Source organism: Python bivittatus, unplaced genomic scaffold (genome assembly GCF_059951505.1).
Source record: "Python bivittatus isolate LINGU-HERP-01145 unplaced genomic scaffold, Pbiv_v1 ctg000070_np1212, whole genome shotgun sequence".
In the NCBI taxonomy this organism is placed as follows: domain Eukaryota; kingdom Metazoa; phylum Chordata; class Lepidosauria; order Squamata; family Pythonidae; genus Python; species Python bivittatus.
In genome coordinates, this window is record NW_028277034.1 from 22654954 (window position 1) to 22679872 (window position 24919).

The 24919-nt window shown below is 36.5% G+C and overlaps 1 protein-coding gene across 1 annotated transcript in view; it reads left to right on the forward strand.

The window, feature by feature from the left end:
- Positions 1 to 24919, forward strand: part of TTC29 (tetratricopeptide repeat domain 29) — a 75238-nt gene that overhangs the window by 16052 nt on the left and 34267 nt on the right. Inside the window, exons 3-6 of the mRNA XM_025170926.2 lie at positions 820 to 1043; positions 5226 to 5411; positions 21370 to 21582; positions 24360 to 24445. Coding sequence (XP_025026694.2) covers positions 820 to 1043; positions 5226 to 5411; positions 21370 to 21582; positions 24360 to 24445 — 709 coding nt within the window. The remainder of the gene's footprint in view (positions 1 to 819; positions 1044 to 5225; positions 5412 to 21369; positions 21583 to 24359; positions 24446 to 24919) is intronic.

Consider the following 24919-nt stretch of genomic DNA (forward strand, 5'->3'; position numbering starts at 1 on the left):
AAGCCTGATCTGAAATAACTTCTGGATTATTTCTGTAAATTATGCCTTGTAATGCCTCACCAATATAATATCTTGCATATATCTTGGACTATAGCCCCTGTCACCCTAAATTGGCATGGCACAATTTTAGCTTGGCATTATGGGAATTTAAAACATCTGGTTGGCATCAGGTGGGAGAAACTGCCTATTAAAGATGTATTTATACAAATATCTAATATGTATATCTGATACATATATTAATTTTGAGATATATTTTCATTGTATCTTTTGGATATGTTGTTTTGGTTTAAAAAGTAATAAAAATTATGAAACTTCAGTGTTAATGAATCCTCACTGAAGACAGTTATTGAACAGAGGCAAATAACATATAAGAAGCTTAGTCTCAACAAATTGTGTTAGACATTTTAACTAAACCACCATAACCTCCAGCAAAATTGTTTAACATATACATTGTTTTGACATGCAGTATATGCTTAGTTTTCCCACTGCTCACCACTTTAAACAAAATATAGGCTTGAATTCTAGCAAATAAATGTCAGCAAGTTTAGATGTTCCTTTTTTCATAAATTAATTCAGCTGATATTCCTATCTGATTTCAATTGCAGAAGACTTGTTTATAATACAGTTTTAGTAGAACTAGAACTACTATAGCTTTCTTTTTGTCTCTCTTGAAAATGTGCCAGCATTTTTAATAAGTAAAGAGCTGATGTAACAACCACTGTGTTACCTTTTAATTATATTTATATGTTGTTTGAGTTTTTTAGGAAGAGATTATAATCAACAATGAAATGATTAAAATCGGCCTTTTCAAATTCCCAGTTACCGGAATTCATACAAGAAGAACATCTGCATAGACATGCTACGGCAGGGTTATCACAAGTCTTTTGCTGAGCTCTTTACTCTGATAGAGAAGTGGAATGCCTTGAGGGAGGCTTCAGGGCCTGGGTCAGCCATATGGCTGGAAAAGTCCCTCGAGGAGCAGCCTGATAAGCTGGATCAGCTTCACTATTTCTTGACCAGAGCTGAGGCAGCCCAGCGATCAGGTAAATAGGGGAATTCTGGGTAATGGAGCAGCAATGTGTGCCTCAGGGAAGATTTCAATTGTTTCATGTGTGAATTTGAGACACTTCTGGAAGTTAGCATTTTTCAGCTTTAGTCAGCTAAGCTGCATTTTGGGGGTAAATGATGGGGAATTCTGAATGATGAATCCCAATGCTGGAATGAAACATTCAGCTGACAAAATGAATTTCTATAATGAAGTTATTAGGATGCTTTCAATGTATTTATACTAGTCATCATTCAATTATCATTTTTCCTGAACATTCATTTTTTAATATATTGATTTTTTTAAATTTAAAACATAATTTCCAGATAAAACTAGTAACCTTACAAATTTATTTCTTACACAATTCATATATTTCTTTATTCTTTAAAATGTTGACTCTTAACATGTTTTATTAAAGAATCAATCAGTTGCTTTCCTCATAATCATGTTACTGAATATTGCCTCTTTACACAGCAGGCCTGAATATTGGCGCACACCTTTAAGCACACTAATTTTAGCAAAAATAATTTATGTTGAAGTGCTGAAATTGGCCATAAGATAGGAAAATATGAGAAGCTAGATGGATAACTGAGAAAATGCATCAAGACCACTTGACAGAGAAAGAAATCTCACATCATGCTGAAAAAAGCAACAGTATGACTGGCAGTTTTGAAATTAAAATAATGTAATGAATGACTTACCCTAGACTACAAATGAGAGAGAGAGTAAAAGTTTGCCCACCTCTATGTAAGGGATAGGACATAATGCTAGATGTAGTATGGGGCCAGGAGCCCCATAGAAAGCATATAGGTAGGTTTTCCAAGTTGATTAATGTCAAATAGTTACCATTTTAACTATAAAACTAAATTTTTAATTTAAATAGTATAGAAACCAACTAAATTTCTGCAGCAAGACTTACATACTGTATATCTGAGGGTTTTTTTTTTCCTTCCTAACGTTTTTCCTGTAGGTGCAGGGTCCGCTTTTTTCAGATCAACCAAACGTTGATCCATTGGTTGCAACAGGAATTGACCAATCAGCTTGTCACCCAAGCCTGACATCATGGGCTCAGAGAGAGTGACTGGCCCAAAGTCTCCCAGGCAGCTTTCATGCCTAAGACTGGACTAGAACTCAGTCTTCTGTTTTCTAGCCTGGATCCCTAACCACTAGACCAGACTGGCTCTCTTAACCACTAGACATCTGAGTGAAGGGCACAATGTAACTTGTTTCTCAAATTCTAGTAGGGCTTCCAGGCTTGGGCTGCAAAAAAGACCAAAAACCACTTAGACAGTAAAGAAGAAATACAAAAACTATAGCTCTTTAGTGGTTGTCCAGATTTTTGCAATCTAGCAAGGTGTTCCTTGTTCTAGATTCTGTAATTTGCAAACATTTAGTTTGCCAAATGATTTCCCCATGTGATTATAAAACATACAGAGAGCTTAAGACCAAATTCTTTTAAAAATAACTTTTGTCCAAGTTGTACCATTTCAGACTAAAGGCAGAGGATTACACTAAGAATAATACTAAATGCATTTTACTTAAACATATGTGTTTTTAAAATTCCGAGAGTCATGTTGATAGAACATAAGCCACACTGGGAGTGAATAAACGGTTTGGGGCTGGTTGTTTCCATGTCAGTAGGTGGTAAGTGGCCCCAATTCCCAGGATTGTTGTTTGCATTTTATTAAGTTGTAACTTTTAAATGTTGCAAAACTTGCAAATACAAAATTGTATTATTTTTAGTTTGATTCCATATCTACATGATTGAAAATTCCAAATTAAAAAAAGAGAAAAGCAACTCACATTTACATAGAAAATCAGCATGTCAAAGAAAAGGCTAGCTGGTATTTCTCTTTCTAATATGTCAGTGTTTTAATATTTAGAGATACTTTATTTGGAGGAGCAATCAAATGAAACCTCTACTTGCATTCTGATTTACCCAATACAGATCAGATTAAATTTTGTTTGAATTACAAGTTTGTTTTATAAACATCTAGACTACACTTCAGTCAGTAAATTAGGTTCCAGAGTAGGGTAAAGATAAAACTTCCTTCTGGTTTTGCTTAGCTCCTGCAAACTTGAAATAACATTATGAAATAGAGCTGAATGACATCATCATACTTATGACATTTCACTTGAAATCCCCAGATGGCTGGCATCAATAATGCAGTTAAAAAACATGATGGTACAGAAGGAAGTTTTGCAAATCTTTACAGAATACAGTAAATGCTATGAGGTTTGGCCACAATCCACCAATACTGTTTTTTAAACCAGAGTCTATAAATGAAAGGAACCATAAAACAGTGCAATCAGTCACACACCTTTAGAACTAATTAGTACCATACTTATTGATTTTAAAAGCTGCTAAAAGGAAAATCCACACCATCTCATTCCCTTACCTCTCTCTTGGCAAAGATTATCCACATGGACAATGAAAGAGGTCTTTCTTCCAAAACTAAACTAAACTAAACTAAACTAAACTAAACTAAACTAAACTAATTAAATTAACCCAAAACACTCTGAAATGAGTATAGCCAATGCTTTGTGAAAGCAAAATTGTTTCTGAGATTTCTATATTTTAAAAATACAAAGAGATATTTTAAAAGAGAATGTCTTAACACTGCTTTGCTTTATTCATGTGATTCCAGCCCACTTGGCCAGTTTGTGTCCAAAACAATTACACTGAAATGGTTGTCTTGGTGCACTGCTTATTCTTATTCACTGAGTGGGTAGACACTAGGGTATAGGGTCACATTAAAGTTCATTCAATCAAGGCTGCGACAGTAACAGTAACCAGCCTCAGGTCACTTTCATCTCTTGAGAATTGTAGGGTACTTACCTCAAGTTATTTACATAATTTTACTGAAGTTTATTGCATTGCTATTCAGTAGCAAAGGGAGAATAATTTTAATCTCTAGATAATACTTTCTTCCAATTAGTCATGTTCCATTTTTTATCTTTTCCGTTTTATCTGTTTCCAGATAATATAGTTGTGATATCATTTAATGTAGTTATTATTTTCTGCTATATATGCTTTTGATGGATAACTCTAAGGACTGAAAATATAATATGGAATGTACTATGTAATATTAAAAACCATGCTTTTATATATGTGTGTGAATTTTCTTTTTTCTAAAATGGGTTTGTGATGGTACCATTTGATCTAGTATTTAAATGTCAGGATTGTTGACAGATCTTAAAGTTTACAATAATTTCCTGGTACTTTTGCCCACTTTCATTGTAGGCTGTTGAGGGAGATCAACATCCCATATCTGTAGGTTTTTCATATCAGTTTCAATGACTAACTATTTCACTTCTCTTCTAAATAATCAAGTTTGAGAGGATTATTTCTGTAGAAGAAAAATAGCAATCCAGACGGAACCATTTTTTTAATAACCAAAACTGCAGTAGAGTGCCCAAAGTACCACGAATAGCACATGAAAACTGATAGGAGTGCGGTCTGCTGAATGCAAAGGAATAGAATGTATGAGAGAATAGACTGAAGAAGTGTTTAAACAATATTGTTCTGTTGTGGTGGAAACACATTTCTTGTGATTGTATTTTGAATGCTGATGTACTGAGTAACCAACTGAAGCTGAAAATAGGTGGGGTGACAATATAGACTTCTGAGTAAATAGTCAGCTCAGGAATTTGTTTCAGTATCACAGCTGAGTTAAAGGTTTGCCACATCAAAATCTACTCTGTTTTAGGACTGGGTTTTATTGTTGCTTCTCCTACAAGTCAGGAAATCATCCAGAGATCTAACAGATCTTAAACTATCTCCTTCCTATTCACGCTGTAGACTAATAAACCAGAATGAGGTGTTGGTGGAGTGTATGCTGAAAAAAAAAGAAGCAGAAACTATCATAATATTGGTCACGGTACATAATCAATTGTAACAATTGTATGAGAGAAGGGAACATGAATAGAAAGTGGAGTGAGGATGTGTAAATTGACAGTGTCAATGGAGAGGTGACACAAAAGGTATTTTGAAAATACATTAGCAAATATCTGTTTTTACAGATATTTGTGTATATACAATGCTGCTTACCTACAATATATATAGCACAAAATAACATTTTATCTAGTTAAAATTTTATAATGCAGCAAAACCTAAACAAAAACAAACACAATACAGTGTGTTTAATATTAAGATATCATTATTTTCTTTTCATTGAAGAATACTATGAAGAGGTTTACGCTAATCAGCTGAATTTAGCCTATTGCTTCAACAAGCCTGAAGACAGATGGTTAAGGAATTATTTCTATGAACAATGCTACAAAACTGCTCAACTGATTAAAATTGATGGTGGGAAGAAAGAAGCTGAAGCACATTCTAATATGGGCCTTGTTTATGAAGAACAAGGTATGTTATAGCTTTATCATTTAGTCAAAAATTATGGTCACCATCTCCAGAAATCTATTAAGATAGCAATTAACATGTACCATAAAAATATAGCATGAGATCAATCTAGCAATTTTGGTGTATTAAAGGTAAAATTCTAGCATTTTGGGTCTACTAAAAATGTGTGTACACTTGTACAGGTGGTCCTTGTTTAACGACTGCCTTATTTTGCTTACGATGGTGATGGAAAAGTAACTTTGCAACCAATCCTTGCATTTACAACCTTTGCAGGTCTGTAAAGCAAAGGAAAGCTGAAGTAAGATCATAAGCACAGTCACGGTTTCACTTAGCAACCACTTTGCTTAATGACCAAGTTACTAGTCCAATTGTGGTCACTGAACGAGTTCTACCTCTATTTATAGAGACATAGATGCGCCGCACTGTCAGGAGCAACAAGAAAGAGTACACTCACGCTCACAGACAAGCGGCACATGTTTGCTCTATGATAAATTCATAATGTAGAATTAACACTGCTTCACATTCTAATTGGCTACAACAGTGGTAAGAATTAAGATTACAGTTACAGTAGAGTCTCGCTCATCCGACATAAATGGGCCGGCAGAACGTCAGATAAGCGAAAATGTTGGATAACACACAGTAACAATTGAGTGTGGTAAAAAAAAAAAAAAAACGATCCGCTGCGCCTGTTGCAATCGATTTTTGCGTTGCGGCGCCGCACTGTCAGGAGCAACAAGAAAGAGTACACTCACGCTCGCAAACAAGCGGCACACTTTTCTCGTCGCTGATTTATGCGTCTTGTGTTTTTTTTAGGGGCGTCGGATAAGATGGAATGTCGGATAAGCGAAGGTCGGTTAAATGAGACTCTACTGTACTAGAAATTTGTGCCATAGAGATAATAAGGCATACACAATTGTTACCATCCATTTCTTCTTTAAGCATGGTTATGTTTTATAAGAACTTCTCTGTACTGGTTTTGTTGTTGGTACTTGATCTATGGTATTTATAATTAAAAATTTTCTACCATTGGTCCTATAAATGACAATGGAACATAGGGCAGTGGTTCTGTAAGATATTGCATTGGTTGCTTTAAAAAAAAAGATGGGTATTATTGTTGGTCACACAGTCAGCCAGATGTTTAGACTGGATTTGGCATTTTTATCCATCTATCGAGTCCTTCCCAAAGACCTGGGATAGGCAGATATTGTTGTTTGATGATTTGATGGTGTTAAACGTATTGTCACAGGATATAAGCTGTTCCAAGTAAAGCTGCCTTTTGCAATTGACTGATGATGATTTTGTCAATGCTGATGTGTTCAAGTGGTGCTCCAGATGTTTTGAGATTGCACCTAAAGCACCTATAACTATTGATACTATTTTTGCTTTCTTTTGCCATAGTCATTTTACTTCTATTTGCAGGTCTTTATATTTTGTGATTTTCTCCAGTTCTTTCTCTTCTATTCTGCTGTCTCCAGGTATTGCAGTGTTCACTATTCAGACTTTTTTGTCTGTCTTATCAACAATTGTTAAGTCTGGGGTGTTGTGTTGCAGGTGCTCGTCTGTTTGAATTCCCAGAGCACTTTAGCGTCTTAATTTTCTATTACTTTGTCTGTTTTGTGGTCCCACCATTTCTTGCTTGCCGGCAAATGGTATTTCTTGCAGATATTCCAATGCACCATTGTTGCTACTTTGTCATGCTGTTGTTTGTAGTCAGTCTGTGGGATCTTCTTGCAGCAGCTAACTAGGTGGTCCACTGTTTGTTCAGCTTCTTTGCAGAGGCAGCATTTGCTGTCTTCTGAATTCTGACTTTATATGCATTTGTTCTTAAGGCTTGGTCTTGTGCAGCCAGAATTAGCCCTTCTGTCTCTTTCTTCAACTTTCCTGCTCTTAGCCATTGCCAGGTCTTGTTATCTGCTTTGCCTGCTAGTTTTTTTGTGTACTGGCCATGTCATACTTTGATGTGCCATGTCTCTCTTCTATTCTTCATTTGGTCTTTTTTATAGGCCAGTTTGGTTTCTTTGGTATTCAGTAAGCCTTCATGGTGTACTAGTTTCAGTGCATCTTCTTCACTGTCCTTCAGATATTCTTCCAATTCCCTTTTTTCTTCTTCAACTTTCTGGTGTACTTGTAACAGTCCACGCCCACCTATGCTCCTTGGTAAGCAGAGTCTGTCAACATCACTGCATGGATGAAGGGCATAATTCATTGTCATTATTTTTCTGATCTTCCTATCCAGGGATTTTAATTCAGCTTGAATCCAGTCCACTATACCAGCTGTATATGTACTGATTGGAATTGCCCAGGTGTTAATCACCTTGATGGTATTTCCTCCACTGAGTTTGGACTTTAGGATCTTCTTCACTCTTCTGATGTATTCACTACTAACCTTCTTCTTGACTTCAGTGTGCTTGATGTTGTCAGCCTGAAGGATACCCAGGTATTTGTAGTGATCTTCTTCATCTAGACTCTCAATGTTATTTCCATTGGGCATCTTGATTCCTTCAGTTTTCACTGTTTTCCCCTGTCGATGGTCAGGGTGGCACGTTTGTCCAGACCAAATTCCATTGCAATATCTCAGCTGTATATTTGGACATGCTGAGCAGTGATTCCATTTCAATAGTGTTTTTCTATACAGCTACAGATCATCCATGTAAAGGAGGTAGGATAACCTGGCAGATGTTTTTGATGTTTGATAGCCATGTCGTGACTTGTTCAGTATTGCTGACAGAAGAATCAGTGCAGTGACAAACAGTAGTAATGATAGTGAGTTTCCTTGAAAGATTCCTCTCTTGATGTTAACCTTTCCCAGTCTATCACCACTGACCAGCAACGGTATCTTCCAGCGGTGCCATTGATCTTTGCACAAAGCTTCTGATGTTTCTACTGACTCCTGTTATTTTTAGGCACTTGATTATCCAGTGATATGGCAGGGAGTTTAATGCCTTCTTGTAATCAGTCCAAGCTACATTCAAGTTGGTCTTCCTTCTCTTACAGTTTTCCAAAACCATCTTGTCAATTAAAAGCTGATCTTTTGTCCCTCTGATGTTTGGGTGGTTTCCTTTATGCTTGGATGGAAAGAGCTTGTTTTAAACTAGGTGGTGTTGGACTGCATCAGCTACCACACCAGTTAGCAATTTGAAAGTTGTTGGCAAGCAGGTAATTGGCCTGTAGTTGCCTGGTGCTGCCCCTTTTGCTGGATCTTTCATTACCAGGTAGGTTTTGCCAGATGTTAACCAATCTTCAATTTCACCTTCTTGCAGTATGTTTTTAAAGTGCTTGGCAATGAGTGGGTGCAGAGCAGTCAGATGTTTCAATCAAAAACCATGCAGTTCATCTTCACCTGGTGCTGATCAATTCTTGATCTTCCTTTTCTCCACCATTTCTGCTGTTATTACAAGTTCTTTCATTTCAGCTTCTTTTTTATTCTTATCTACCTCCTTTATCCAAGCTGCTTTCTTGTTGTATTTCTCTGGGTTGTCCCATAGCTACTCCCAGAACTGCACTGTTTCTTTTTTGTCAGGTGTTGACTGGTTCATTGCGGTCTCTCCATTGATGGATTGGTAGAAACATTTCTGATTCAAATGAAATTGGAGATTCTGCCTGTAGTGTGCAATTTGAGCTTCGTATCTACTGATCTTTTTGGCTATGGCTGTTATTTGCTGCTTTATTATTTCCAGTGCTTCCTTGATCTTCCTTGTTTCTAGGTGCTGTTTCTTGATCAGGTATTCTTTGGTCTTTTTGTTCTTCATCTTCTTTTCTTTCATCTGTTCTAGCTTGCTTGCATCTGATCTTAGCATGCTGATCTTATTTTCCAACCTGATCTTCCATTTTGGTTTGGTTTTTTTCCCCTTGTTTGTTGATTTTGCATCCAAGGTATTCAGTTATTACTGCAGCCATGCTCTACATCAGTTAGTTTATTACTTGCAATGAGCTGGTGTTTATATTTGATATTACAGTATTGGCATCTTTTAATACTTGTGCTAGCTGTTTTTTTATAACAAACTTCAATGCAGGCAACCTTATGTTGTTGTTTTTGTGCTGTTCTAGATGCTCGGTGTTTCTTTGTTTCAATTCCTCTTGTTTTTTAGTTAGAGGGCTTTGTTCTTTCTGAGGAGAAGACTCTACTGTCTGAGCTACTTCTGGTAAAGCTTTGATTTCTTTGTCCTGGGTAGACCTTTTCAGTTCTTCCAATTGTACTTCTGTGAATATTTTATTTTGTGTTATAAATCAGCGTTGATCTGCTAGCCTCTCTTCTGATATTTCTAATTCTGGATGTTGTTCTTTCCAGAACTGGTGCATTCTTTTCAGATATCCTCTTCTTGTTGGACTTGATTTGTAATAGCAAATCATTATTTGTTTTCAATCTTTGTATATTTGCGACAGGTAAACAACTTTTCTTGCAGTAATTCTGCAGCTGCTGGCCCTGGTTGCTCAGCCAACAGTCCTGAGTCCTGTAGCCCACTTGTCACCAGATGTCCAGGAACTAGAACACCTAGTGCGGTCCTTATTGACCCGGGCAGCAATCAGTCTGGTATGGGTTTCCGTAATTTACATTTTACCATATTGTTTATGGGAGAGACACACTTCGTCTGGCTCCTCCAATCAGACCTGTCTAATATGATTGAACCATTGGCATAGCTCTCATCCGCTTCGGAGCATGCAAGCCCCGCAACCATGTCAAGGTAGTGCCTCACTGATATTATTATTATTATTATTATTATTATTATTATTATTATTATTATTCAATTTTTAACAATTGTACAGGCCTAAAATCAGATGCTAAATAACTCATTCATTTATTTATACCACTGGTGAGTACTTTTATGTTGATAGCGAGTAGAACCTAGATTTCTTGCTCTCTCTCTTTCACAAAGCTTTTTCCCATTTTAGCATCTGAACCTGTCTTGTCAGCACACTGAGATCCCATAATTTCCTTCCCTACTGCCCAGGAGATTAGAACTGCAAGTAGCTGAGGAGCTTGCAGAAAGATGCATTGTCTTCAGTACTTTTGCAAATGAATAGCTGAGAGCAAGGAGGCCAATCAGCCAGCAAACAGACTTGTAAACCACATGGAATTAGCTAAAGACTATGTGTGGTTCATAGGCTGCGGGCTGCCTTATATCAATCAGTCGTCTGTGGTTGCCTTGCTGTTTGTGTTTTTCTCCTATTTGTTATGATTAGCAACTTTCTTACAATGGCAAAAAAACTCAGTAATAAATTACTTGATTTTTAAGCTTCACTTTTCCTTCCAGATTTTTTAAAAAGAAGCATTTAAAACCATAATCTAAAATTTAATTTCTCCAGAGAAGGATATGATTTAATATCCACATCCCAGCTTCAGTTGCTATCTGGAATAAGAAACTTCAGAATCGGGTCCTCTTTGGGCTTAACAGGAGAGTTTTTATCTGACACCACTGAAATCCTGGCTACTATTGGGACATTTGTCCCAGAATCAGCTTATGCTGCAAGATGCATCTGGAAAATATTGGCATGAAGACATAACTTTAACCTAAGTACCCAAAAAAGGTTATATTACTGGACAGTAGAGGTTTAAAAATAGCATTTAAATCTATTGTTGGGGAAAGCTAGGTCTTTTATAATAATATTACTTTAAATCAACTCAGTTCTGAAGAAAACCTTTGTAGATTTTGTTAAAGTTTGATTTGTCTTAGTATGTCTCTTGGGAGTTAATACCAGGGGTTTTCCCATTTTTTTAGGTCATAGAACCTGTTAGTTTAAACAAAACAAAACAAAAACAGAGCCCCTGATCAAGAGACAGAGCTCTAGGGATAGAAAATTAGCTGTCTTCAAGTGAACTTTTTTTCCCCCTTAGTCTGTCATGGAACTCCATCAAGTTATTGCAGATCCCTTGGGTTCGAAGGAACACAATTTGAAAAACCCTAGTCTAGACCATTATTTGCTGTAGTTCAATATCTCAGTATATTCCTTTGGAATCTGATGGGAAAGGAGATGACATCAGGATGTCATCAGTGAACTTATGGCATCACTCCAAAATAATTTGTACTTACAGTTTTCTTCAGTTGATTAAAAGACATACAGAAACACTAAGAGTAATGCATATGATACTAATTAGTACCCTCCAATTCTTTATGAAATAACCCCTAATTTGGCAACCTATATATATCCCCTCTCACCCCTGTGGGTGGTATGTGTCTTCCTCAGTCTTGGGTCCTCTACCAGAGGCCTAGGAGTTTGAGGGTTCTGCACAGTATCTTAGCTGTCCTAGCACTGCACTCTACTGGACAGATGTTGTTCCTGGGATCTGTTGGAGCCATTTCCTAGCTTAGGAGTTACAACCTTGAGTGCTCCTACCACTGGGACCACTTTGGCCTTTACTTTCCACATCCTTTTTAGTTCCTCCTTCAGCCCCTGGTACTTCTCCAGCTTCTCATACTCCTTTTTCCTGATGTTGCAAGGGATGCGGTGGCTCTGGGCTTAATGACGCTGGAGTTTGCCGGTCAGAAATGGTCAGCGCTCCAGCGGTTCGGGCCTGGCTCCGCGTGCAGGGTGAGCTCCCATCACTCATCCCAGCTTCTGCCAACCTAGCAGTTCGAAAGCAATTCCATCTGCAAGTAGATAAATAGGTACTCCCATTTTTGGTGGGAGGAACTGGCGGTGCTATGTGGGGAGCAGAAACCAGTGTGAGACCCGACCTGAACATGACTGACATGATAGGCAGGAAAAAAAGACCTACAAAGAAGGAAAAAGATGTGCTGTGACTCCCTAGCAACCGCTGCTGGCTGGATAGTATAGCTGTTAAATTGTTAGATAGTGTGATGGAATGGTTTGATGAAGGCCGCACTCTGGGAGATAAGCATTTCCTTAGCCCCCAGCAGGAGTGTGGGAAGGTTAAGAAGATGAGACTGACACCACCCTAAGGAATTCGTGGTGTTTTGGCTTGCTGGCTTGGGAAGTTTAGATTCAGTCTGGAGAGATTGATGTCAGGTTCAGCCCAAAGAACTCCACGAGACAGTACAGATACAGTTCTGTTGCATTTATTAGCTTCCACCTCCAAGACAGAATCTCTCCAGACTGAATCTAAACTTCCCAAGCCAGCAAGCCAAAACACCGTGAATTCCTTAGGGTGGTCCCAGTCTCATCTTCTTAACCTTCCCACACTCCTGCTGGGGGCTAAGGAAATGCTTATCTCCCCAAGCGCAGCCTTTATCAAACCATTCCATCACAGATAGAATTAAAATTGCTTAATTGTATATGTTGTACTTTGTGAGCCACCCAGAGTTCCCCATTGGGGGGAGATGGGCGGAGAATAAATCCTATGTATGTATGTATGTATAAATAAATAAATAAATAAATGTTGCTGTCACTTGGCACCGCTACATTTATCACCACTGCTGTATTCTGGTCCTTATCTACTACCACAATGTCTGCTTGATTGGCCACTACCTGCCCGTCTGTCTAGATCTGGAAGTCCCACAGGATCTTAGCCCTACTATTCTCTACAACCTTCTGTGGAATCTCTAGCCCATGTGCTGTGCAGATGTTTCTGTACACAATGCCAGCTACTTGGTTATGCTGTTCAGTGTATGCTGTTCCTGCCTGCACCTTACACCCTGCCACAACATGTTGGACTGTCTCTGAGGCCTGTCTGAACTTTGGGTCCTGTTTAGTGTGGTAGACCCCTGCTTCTATGGATCTGGTGCTTAGTGCCTGTTCTTGTGCTGCTATGATCAGTGCCTCAGTGCTGTCTTTTAATCCAGCCCTTTCCAGCCACTGGTAGGATTTCCCAATGTCAGCCACTTTAGCTATCTGTTGATGGTACATCCCATGCAGGATCTTGTCTTGCCATGTTACTTCCTCTGCTTGAACTTCCTCCCATGTCTGCTGCTGCCTAGGCAATCTCTCAGCAGCTCATCTCTGGGTGCCATCTTACTGATGTACTCCTGAATGCTCTGGGTTTCATCCAGGACAATGGCTTTGGCATCCCGCCCACTCTCTTTCCAGCTGCTGTATAGTCTTTGGGTGTTGGACTTGGGGTGGAAACCTCTGTACATTGTGAGGAGCAGCCTCCATGTCCTCCTTTGGCCAGCTCACTATACTGGCAGGGTATCTGATGAATGGCAGGGTATACATGTTGATGGCGTGGATCTTGTTCTTTCCATTGAGCTGGCTCTTCGGGACCTGTCTTATCCTTTGGTGGTACTTGAATGTTGTTGTCTTGTCTTCCTTGCCTCCTTATCATGGTTCCATGAGCAGCTGGATAGTGTAGTAGTTAGAGCACCGTCCCTTGGATATAGGAGACTGGTGTTCAACTCCTGACTGGTACCTACTTTACCAGTAGGGGTCCTTGGGCAAAGACCACCTAATGCTTCACCTGCCTACCTTGAATATGAGAGTGACATGAACTAAGAGAGTCCTACCGGCTCAGATGTCACCCGGATTAACAAGGTCCATGCCAGATGTTGGGGAACTAGGGCAATCTGACGATAAGTGGGCTACTGGAACAAACCATACATGGATGAGACTGTGTGTGTGCGTGTGTATGTGTTCTTTAACACTGATCTGTTATGCTGCTGTTCATTGATCACTGGGAAGCAACCATAAATTTAAAATAGAACTGAATAGCAGAATGATTCAGAGCCTTATTGGAAAATTCAGTTTATCTCTCTGCCAGCACAGAATGTTTATTCCCTTAAAAATATACATGTACATTATATTGTACTAATAGATTTCTAATAGTATTATACCAACAGTACTTAAACTGCTTACATGTTCATTATTTGTAACTTCAGTTTTTTAAATAGCGTTATATACAGTATATACAGTGATACACCACAAAATGACATGCAGATTACAAATGACTGGTAAAACTAGGTATCTGGTACAAATTGCAAAGATATGAAAATGATTAAATATGCAAGTCCTAGCTTTCTGTACTTATGTGCAATGTTACTTGGTTTGTGTTGCATACTTTGTTTTATCATTTCCCCCCCTTACCTGCCTGCAAATGCCTATGAAGGATGCATATTACTCTTAATCGTGTTAAAATATATACATGCATAATAATAGCTAAACAACTTATGAATTGAGGAAAATGAACATGATTTGACATTCTTTTATATTACTGTTTTCCTCCTTTTTAAAGTTATATATCTGTATTTTAAATACTGGAAAGTGAAGAAAAATTATTTCCAGGTGCAAAAATCTTCCATTTTGATTATTTTAAACAAATGTCTATTAAGCCAATCACCTGAAAAGCAAGTAGCAAAATAGCCTAACATATGATTTTCCAGTTTTTTGGGGCATTCATTAAAAATATTCATAATAATTTGTAATTTTTTAAAATTTCATTTATTTTTATGTCAGTTCAAATAGTTGAAAACTATTTTATAGGGTACAATCCAGAATAATTCACAATGTGTTGAGTTAAATTTTGATTCTTCTGGGTTTAATATGTTATTCAAATTTATTGGTCATCCATTTATACAAAATAAGCAAACAAATTAAAACATTGCTGCAAATTAAGACAATATTCTTCATTGGTGAATACACAGTGGAAAGAAAGTGTGAAGAGAGAAACATTAAAGTTAGGAGTACAACTTTCGTAAAAAAAAAAAGTATTCTTGAGGCTTGTGCTTGTGTGAAAAAAAAAATAAAGAAGACAACTTGGTGATAGGAAAGCTTAAGTTACTTCAGTCTAACTACAGCTAACATCCTGTGGTATGTTCTTCTCCATTATGGAGAACAAGTGATTTAGCTAACTGCACAGGTTAGAGTCAGAAAAGGAGAGCTGGATGTAGCAAGGAAAGATGTGGTGAAAGCCTGAAGAATATTAGCCTAACCAATAAGAGGCATGTTACCGACAACCATGAAAAGTAAGTCTTTTGGTCAGAGAAAGGAGATAAAAGTGCAGAGTATTTGATTATCTGCCCATCCCACTAGATCAGATAGGGCAGGCATGTTCCAGGTCCCTTCCCCCAGCAATCCAGCAGGCCCCCACCCTTTTAGCCTTCTGGAAGGCCATCAGGACCTGCCTCTTTACCCAGGTACTGGGGTAGAGCGATGAGAGCCTGTGGATGGTTTTGGGCATCCTAGGAGATGACTGAGGCATTGGATTTTTTAGTTCTTGGTTTCAGTTTTAGTTTTTATGGTTTTATGGTTTTTATGGTTTGTAGTTTTATTGTTGTTGTGAGCCACCCAGAGTTGTGCTCTAAGTTGGGCAGCCATACAAATCTATTAATTAAATAAATAAGTAAATAAATAAGTGCTAACTATTTGTACATCTATTGCCCTCTGTACTTTGTAGGTTTATAGGTGCAGAAAGACTGTGCATGCAAAGTTGAATTCCAACAGATGAAATCTGGGTGGGGGGAGGAGGAAAGTTCCTTTGAAATGCATTGCTTTATTGATGAGGGAATGAACAGGTATTTCTGCTCTGATTAGCAAAGAACTGCTTAGGAAATGTAAGGCAGCAATTACTTAATAATTAGGTGACATTTCAGTACAACGTTCTCAAGAAATAAAGCTTGCAATAAAGCATTACATAAAATCAGTACAAATCATAAAAGCAACAGTTAAGAACCAGCAAAACCAGATGACAGATTTGATATGGATGAATTAATTATTTGTTTTTGTTGTTTTAGCAAGTTGAAAAGAAAAAGAATGCTGTTTATAAAGCAGAATCAATATATGTTCTAATACCATGTTTTTGACCTTGATAAGAAGGAAGGCAGGCAGGCTGAAAGGAAGGAAGGAAAGGTTGGCCAATCTATGGCTTGGTTCATGTGTAACATTAAAACAGATTTTGTTTAGCCTTGTTGAACATTTGAGCTTATTTCAGGCAACAAGCCAAGATTTATTTTAAGAAACTCCAATTTAAACAAGAGAACCAGTTTGGTGTAGTGGTTAAGGCATCAGACTAGAAACCGGGAGACCATGAGTTCTAGTCCCATCTTAGGCATGAAGCCCGCTGGGTGACCTTGGGCCAGTCACTCTCTCTCAGGCCTAAGAAGGAACAATGGTGAATGACTTCTGAAATCTTGTCAAGAAAACTGCAGGGAGTAGTCCAGGTAGTTGCCTGGACACTGACTCAAAGACACACATACTCCTAAGACTAAACTACCTAGAACTCTGGATTCTCCCTAAGAGCAGTATTTTCTTCATAGCCAATTCTTCTCTGAAATAGGGAGGAGGTAGGAATCTGACCACCAGACACCAATATGTGATCCCCATTCAAGCATTTCAAAGAAGTGTGCAACTTACCATGCAAGTAGCAGTGAGCAGTTCTTATTTTTTACAGAGTCACAATCAGTAAAGAGCCACAACTCCAGTATAGTTGTCTGCAGTGGAGGGCCTTCAGGTATAGTGCTGGGCAAGCAAACTCTTTCACATGAGATGAAACCCTTAACAGCTTAAGAGGAAATTTGGTTGGTTGGGAGTTCTTTGTAGAAACTTAACTAAGTTTATTTCCTTTGAAGAAGTATATTTGAGAAAGAAGCTCTCTTGAGCACATACAGTGCCACCCAGTCTAAATTTGCTAACTGTGAAGTAAGTTCCTGTGCTCACTGGGGCTTGCTCCTAGGTAAGCTTAGGTGATCCAATCAGCTAGAAGCAATAGAACTTATAAAAAAAGTGTACTAATTATATAGACTGGTCCTCCCAACATCATGCAAGTGGTGAGCTTTGAACTCTTTCCTCCCTCATTCTTTACTCTTTCTCAACATGTGGAATGAAAAAAAGTGTAAACAACTTTAGAAAGATCAGTGGTTACTAGCATAACAGATCAATATGGCTTGTACCCTGAATGGGCTGTGGGTGGCATATATTGTTGAGGTTATCTGCCATATCCAAGCAGATGCATTTCCTCCCACCCTTTAGTGTTTCAAAACATTGAGTTTCTACCAAGCCAAACTTCTCTTAATATCTGTTTCCAACCAAGTATTTGACAGGTGAAATCTGAATCTTTTGCTCCTTTTCTCACACCTCTTTCTCTTTCCCAATTTCATTAGTATGAGTACATAAACTGATTGGTTCCCCTCTTGCTGTTAAAAACTTGTTTATTGACAAATTATGAAATGTGACTTACAAAAATTTAACATGAAACAAACTAAATCATCTAAATAATATCCTCTGCTTAAAGGTCAATTATTTTGTTATCTGCTTTAGATTCTTCCCAGGCATTAATATCTAATGGAGTGACTAGTAGCTCCCCAGAGCCTCCTTTTTTCCATTTCTGAAAGAGATTTACTTTCCCAGTTATCAGTTCTTCAGAATTCCTCAACTATAATAATAAAAATTCAACCAGACCACCAGGAAGTGCTTCTAATGGTCTACAAGAACACCCAAGATTCAAACTCATTCAAAATAAAGTATTCTCTGACCATGTTTCTATCAGTCTCAAGTTTCATTCTAGCCCCTTCTTCCTGTTAGAGAAGATGGAACAAAACAGGAATTGAGTAGTACTGCTACTTTAATTTTACCACTAATTTTCCCGTTTAATATGCAGATACATTGTTTCAAACTAGTTATATATTAAAAACAAGAAAAACACAACCCATTCAGTTGAACATTTGAAAAGAAGGAAAAGGTGCAATTTCATGAAGTTTGTCCATAACTTTTTAATACATTTTCTTACAGTTCAATTACCTTTAATACATTTAATACATTCCTTCTTGGTTATAGTATTTAATAGCTTCTTTTCTTAACTTTTACAAATAAAAATGTTTCCAAACAGTTTTCAGCCAAAATTCCACATGTTTCAACCTTTATTCCACTGAATTTTAGTGGCAAAGAAAGAGGAATCATTTAGAGACTCAACTAAAACTTAACTGAAGGCACATCTATGTTTTAGTTTGTGACAACATACTAGAAGAGTTATGCTCACTTATGTCAGCCTACTTGTGTATGAAAAGAATTATATTGGAAGGCACTACATGAAAGTCTTTGCACTTGCCCAAACTTTCAAATTGTATATTCTGTTAAATGCTTATAAGTTTTATAAAAGTCATAAAGATGTATTCTGATATTTTTCCATGAGATGAATTTTACTGAGCTGTTCATTGTGCAATTCTTTCCAGGGTTTTTAGTAGTTTCTTGACCTGGTTTTCTTTTTCTTTTTTTTAATCATAATCAAATAGTTATTAAGTTGTATTATCTACATTTTGGAAGCCACCTTAAAAAATATTTATCCTTGAAAAAAGGGTATAAATATTTTAAATATGTAGGAGATTGTTATTAAGGCTGAAGGTCAGTGTACTTGTTAACCAATAATAACAGCAGCAGCAGCAGCAGTAACAACAGCTATAATATCTGTATTATACATTCTGGGCCAAAAGGTTATGACGTTTTCTTAATTGTTTCATGGAGACTTTATATAAGATACTATTATCTATGTAAATAATATTTAAAATATTATTCAATCTCTTCTATGTTTAGCTTTTTAAAAATAATACAATGTAATAATATAGAATGAAATGTGATTTCTGTTATAATATTGTTGGACAAGCACTACAAGTATCCCATACAGTTAATTACCTTTAAATTATCATTAACAGTTATATATTACTGATATTTATATGAAGTCTGGCAGATAAGAAAATAGTTATTTATGGTATCACTAAAACATGGAACTGAACTGGTCAGCAGCATATTTTGAGATTCCAGAATTTTATTTACCAGACTAATCTTTGAAATAATCCTTGAATTTATTTAATAGCCTGCCTAATTAATATTATATCGTTACATATAGGCCAATGAAAGATTCATAATCATTTTCTTACTGAATGCCACTTTTTCCAATTTACCATCTTCATTTTTCTATATTATAAATTTGAAATTTGTGCACTGTTTTCTTAAGTGCAGCAACCCTTCTTTTGCTTCATCCGCCTTCAAGTAATCAATGTGCTGCTGAATGAGTTCATTTTAATGCATTCAATCATGCCTCTAATGTTTGTAGCTTACGGGTGCAAGCATCAGTAATGCAGGAATGTTATATGGCTTTAGTTTGGACCATTTCATAAAATATTCATGGAATCAAAAATGTGCATCAAAATAGCATCTAGGAGAATTACATTTATGTGCCTGCTTTTATGGCAGCTTCACGTTAAAACCCATTTGTGTTAATATCTAGTCAATCTTTCTATTCAAAAATATTAGAAAATTATAGAGATTTTATGCATCCCTTTTTCATTAATATTTGCCTAAGATAATTTTTATTTAATAAAAATATAGACTTTTGGAACTGTTTTGTAGAAGAATAAATATAAAGAAGAATAGTATTCATAAAACAGAGAAAACTATATAGATCATGCATTTCCATTTATTCTTCCAAATCGAGGAGAACACCTTTTATCTTTTGATATAGTACCTCTGTTAGCATATAATGTTATGGATTGTATTGTATGCAATGTATGGATTGTAATTCTTATTGTAAAATTTCTGCACTTCTACATTTTGAATGCCGTATGTTCGTTTTGTCAATTAGATTGATCCAATTATAGACTACTTTGTTAAAGGTTACAGTGTACTATAATCTAGTCTAAAGAGTCATACTAGTATGTCCCTGTGCTTTAATGATTTATGCTTCCTTCTCTAATAGCTCTTCTGGATTAAGGATATTTTATCAGGGTGAAAGGCTGGTTCAAGTTTAAAATTTGATTGTCCCTTTTTATCCCCTAAAATAAAATATCAGATCAAGAGCAAATAGAATCACTTTATTTAGCACTTCCAGTTTCATGACTATATGAACATATTAATTTATCCAAAAAATCACTGTGTTTTGGATCATATATCTTCCACAAAGTAGACATTTCTTATGTATTTCTTACACAATAATTTTTTTAGACTACTAGACAAATCCCACCCCATCCCACCCGCACCCCCAGAAAACTATTTCTGACTTCATTTTAAAGAGCAGCTTGGTTGGGATTTCTGTCAGACTGATAGACTGATAAAGCTGCCCATATTAAATTCTTAGAGTTCATCCATTTAGCATTCTTCTTTTGAAGACATATTTTAGGAACAAAATTGCTAGTGGAAGTATTTTGTTCCTCCCAAAGTTTGTAACTGACTTTGGCTGGACAATGTTAATCTCAAAAACTATTAACTATTAAATGTTAGATGAAAGGACAAATATCATGTTTTATATTGCCCTTACCCTGGATTTGTCCTTGTTACTAGAGTTATGGATGTTGGAACTATAGAGAGGAATAATCCATGTGTTCCAGTTGTGGTCGTGAAACATTCATGATTACATTTCTGGATGCATAGGGAACTGCAGTACTAGTGGTTATTGTATGTATTTAATTAATAAAAATATATGCAAAAACAGGGGAATATGTGTGCAACAAACTTGATCAAAATGTTGGCAGTAGTTATGATGGAGTCACATGGCCTATAAATTTAACAAACAAATAGCAGTGCTGCTGATTTAAGAATGTGTAAACTGGCTTTGAATATGTTTTGATACTCTGTTCAGAATTTTCATCCTAAAGCTCCATGTACATAGCAGTTCACTGTGTAACTGAGGTGAACTCACAGTGCAATTTGTTAGAGTGTTTTTCAAAAATACTTGAATGTATTTGTGATGGTCTACAGGTGTTCTTGATCTCCATATTGATGAAGTTGTCTGAATTAATGGTACAACCTACTTAAACTACTTAAACCATTTTCTTAAAGCTAAAATAAATTAAGTGTAGGTGCCAAGTCTAATCTGGCATTTTTGGAAATAATTTTTCATAATGTTTCTACCTAAAACACTACTTTCTACTAATACTGTATATACCTTTATGACATATTTAAAGTGTCTATGGACACTCTTCGAAAAAAAAAATACTTCTTTGTGTTGCGGGGGGTTCACAGTTTCTTTATCATTATGACAAATTTGAAAATAAATAAAAATAAATAAATAAAATAAATGATCCTTTAATCAATATATAATATTCTATGTAGGGTATTTGAATATGAGTTATTTTGTATTCTTCAGGTCACTTCCTGAAAGCTGTAGAACATTATGAAGCATTCTATAATCTGACAGTGGGACGAACATGGAAAGATGATACAGGCCGGTATTTCAACTCACTAGCCTGTGAGCATCTCTGGAGAATTTACACATTACTGGCAGACAAAATGCTGGGAAATAATGAACACCAAGAAGCCATTGGAACTCTAATAAAAGCTTTCAGAATGGCAAAAGAAGGTGAGAAGGAAATAACATTCCTGCGTTTTCTTTCTTTAATGTGCAAGCCTGGATTTTCCCAGGAGTAAACTAAAAAAAAAAAAGAAATCATCAAGTGTTTGGTGATTATTTTCTATGAAGTTCAAGACAAATGCTATCAATATATTTCTAAATCTTGTTGTAAAACTGAAGTACCTACTTGCTGACAAGTAGGTATCCATTTATTTCAAGAAAGCTTTTAACTCCAAAAATGGAGTCATCTGGGACTACTGCTTTAAAAAATAAGTCCATAATCAGAAATAAGGTTACTGGCAACATTTTTGGTTGTGTTCTTCTCTGATTACTTGAGTGACACTGCTTATATATTAAAATAAGATATTATATTGAAATCTGAGAGTAAAACATGTCTCAAGTACATACACATATATAGATTTTTACTTACTGGACCATTATTGTTATCACAGTAGTTCTTAAATAAATGATTTTAGTAATTAATGGAGTTAATGTGGTTTTAACTCTAGACATTGAGTCATATGGCACCTGCCTTTTGTGGTGCCCTTTGTTACCATTTTAATCGTAATATATGTGGGGATACATCAAGGGTATACATGGCATAGAGCCTGGTTACTTGAGGGACCACATGTCTCCCATAATATCTTTCCGGCCAATCCAATCTGGCAGGGTTGGCACACTTGTTCCTTCAGTTAAACAATGCCATCTATCAGGACCCTGGAAGCATGCCTTCTGTGTAGCAGCACCTGCCCTCTGCAATGAGGCTCTCCTGAGATTTGAATGGCCCTCACCTTACTGGTGTTTGAAGGGCCCTGAAGACCTGGCTCTTCGTCCAGGTCTTTGGTGAGTGTGATGGAAGCCCCTATTTCTTCTTTTTCTTTGTTCCCATCTGGGTTTGTTATCTCTGCCATCTTTATTGCTTTTTGTGTGTGTTGTTTTCTTGCTTTTTAAATGTTTTTAACAATTTGTAAACCACTCAGAGTCACTGGGAGTTGGGCAGCATATAAATTTAATAAATTAAATTGAATGAAGGGTGTGGCCAATTACACAGGTCTTTTCCATCTGATTGGCAACCTTTCTATGGAGAGAAGTCTTATCTACCATATAATGAACAAATAATAAGTAATTGATAATCAGCTGTATCAATACAGCTTAAAAGATAGCAGGAAAATAGTGAGCTCAGTGATAAAAAAAACTTATTGAGAAAAATCATCTCAGTCAGTTTCACCTATAGCCAGTGCATGGTCTACAGCAATCCTATTTTACCTCTCTGAGATAGATAGAACTTTGACACAGACTATTACTCTCTGTTCAAAGATACTGCATTGTTTAGAAATACACAGAGAGAGAGAGACACTACTTCTTTAATTCAGCCTGTGTCCATAGAATTTTTTGTCAGTATATGTTTCTTGAAAACGTATTTTGGACATCATTGCAGTGAATGTTGAATAGATATTATCTTATTTTATGTGGGAATAATTCCTTAAGCAATATTTTGTCATCTTTTTTCATTACAAAGATTATTTCCTTTGATATTTATTTTGTTAGCAACCAATCATAGAGATTGAGTTCTAAAACACTTTAAAAACTGAATAGCTTGAGATATTAATCTTTTTTTATTAAGCTTTTGATATCATCATGATGAATATCTAGAATATTCTTCAAGAATCATGTATTTCCATCCTCTACCTAGTGCAGGATTCTACTACCACAGCCATATGTTCCTTACAATTAAAACAAGGGTAAACCATTGTATCTTGACCTGAATTCTGGAATAGCTCTGAACCATTATACCCCACTTTCTACAGTCAGCCCTTCATATACTTGATGACAGCTAATATTTCTCCTACAGTCTTCTTCAGGCTAAACATAACCACCAATCTGGGGATACTTGAGCCTGTCAATGTCCTTTCCAAAATGTGGTTTCTAAAACTGAAACAATATTCTAGATACAGTCTGACCAATGCAGAATAGAGAAAAATGATAACTTTTAACAGCCTATCTTACTAATTGTTAATGATGGACAAAGCTCAGAATTTAAGTCATCAGCATGAATTTCAGATGCATTTTAAAAGGATTATCCTCTCAGTAAACCCAAATGTAGGTGTGGTGTGTTCCTGACTCATCACTTTTGTATTGGCCCAGATATGTTACTTAAATGTTTGGAATCAAGGGTGTATTTAGGGATTCAAAGAAAGGACAAAATAAGGAGTGCCGAATCCTCTCATGATCTCTCTCGTTTGTCTTGGGCGAACTTTTTTTCTGAATGTACAGACTAGTGGCATCTGTGAAGTGGGAGACAGGAGGTGTCAAAATCTGCAAGATGGAAGTGCAGCTTTGTTATCCAAGCCCCACCCCTTTATGGATGCATTAAAGCTACACACATATACAAAAGAGCCAGCACTTGGATTGCAGTGCAGATTTTGACACACATCCCGGTGGGCATCCCTGGCACAGACATAAATAGATGGAGATTGTTATGCTATCTCCTGGAGAATATATAGCCCTTACTCTTCTGGCAGCATGATTTTAACTTGCTTTCCTTGCACACTGCTTGCCAGTGCCTAACAAGTAAGAGATGTTTTTCTTTTCGTTACATTTCTTTGCCTACACCCACCACCCAAAGCAAAATGAAACACTTGACGTAATATATTACACAATGTGTTTTTCCCCTATAGATAATATTAATGTTTGTTAAGATGACCTAAGATCAAAATATTCAGGAAAAAAATTTCAGTGCCATTTAATTTGTTTTAAGCCTAATTATAACATTTATTTCTATTTAGCAGAGAATATGAAGATGGAAGGGGAAACTGCTTTCTGTTTAGGTATAGCATATCATTCAGCCGGAGAATTAAAGACAGCTATATTAGTAAGTCTAAATGATACGTACTCTAACATCTTTTATGGCTGTACCATTAACTTGCTTATAGCAATTAAATTGAGATCTGAAACACATGTTGCAGTATGAAATAGCCCTGTTCAGAATTTCACTGTCTGCCATGCTGTCCTCATAAACACTGTTTCCTCATTCTCTCGATTTCTGTGCGTTCCTCCATCTCCCTCCAACACCAAACAGTTTATTCTGCTGAATATTCTCAATTGTTTTAAGACTTTTTTTGGTGTCTCCCTTGTTGGAATTCATCTCTGAATACACCATTTTTCTACACCTATAAACTGATTGATCACTGGGGGCAATAGATGTAGAAATACTTAACAGTAGTGTTTTGTACTTTTTTCTCTTTATCTTCTATGAAATATTACTGAAGTAATATTTCACAGAAGATAAAGGTAAAGAGAGTGTCTTTACCTAATATGCCTCCTGTTGTTTAGACTGATATTCTCA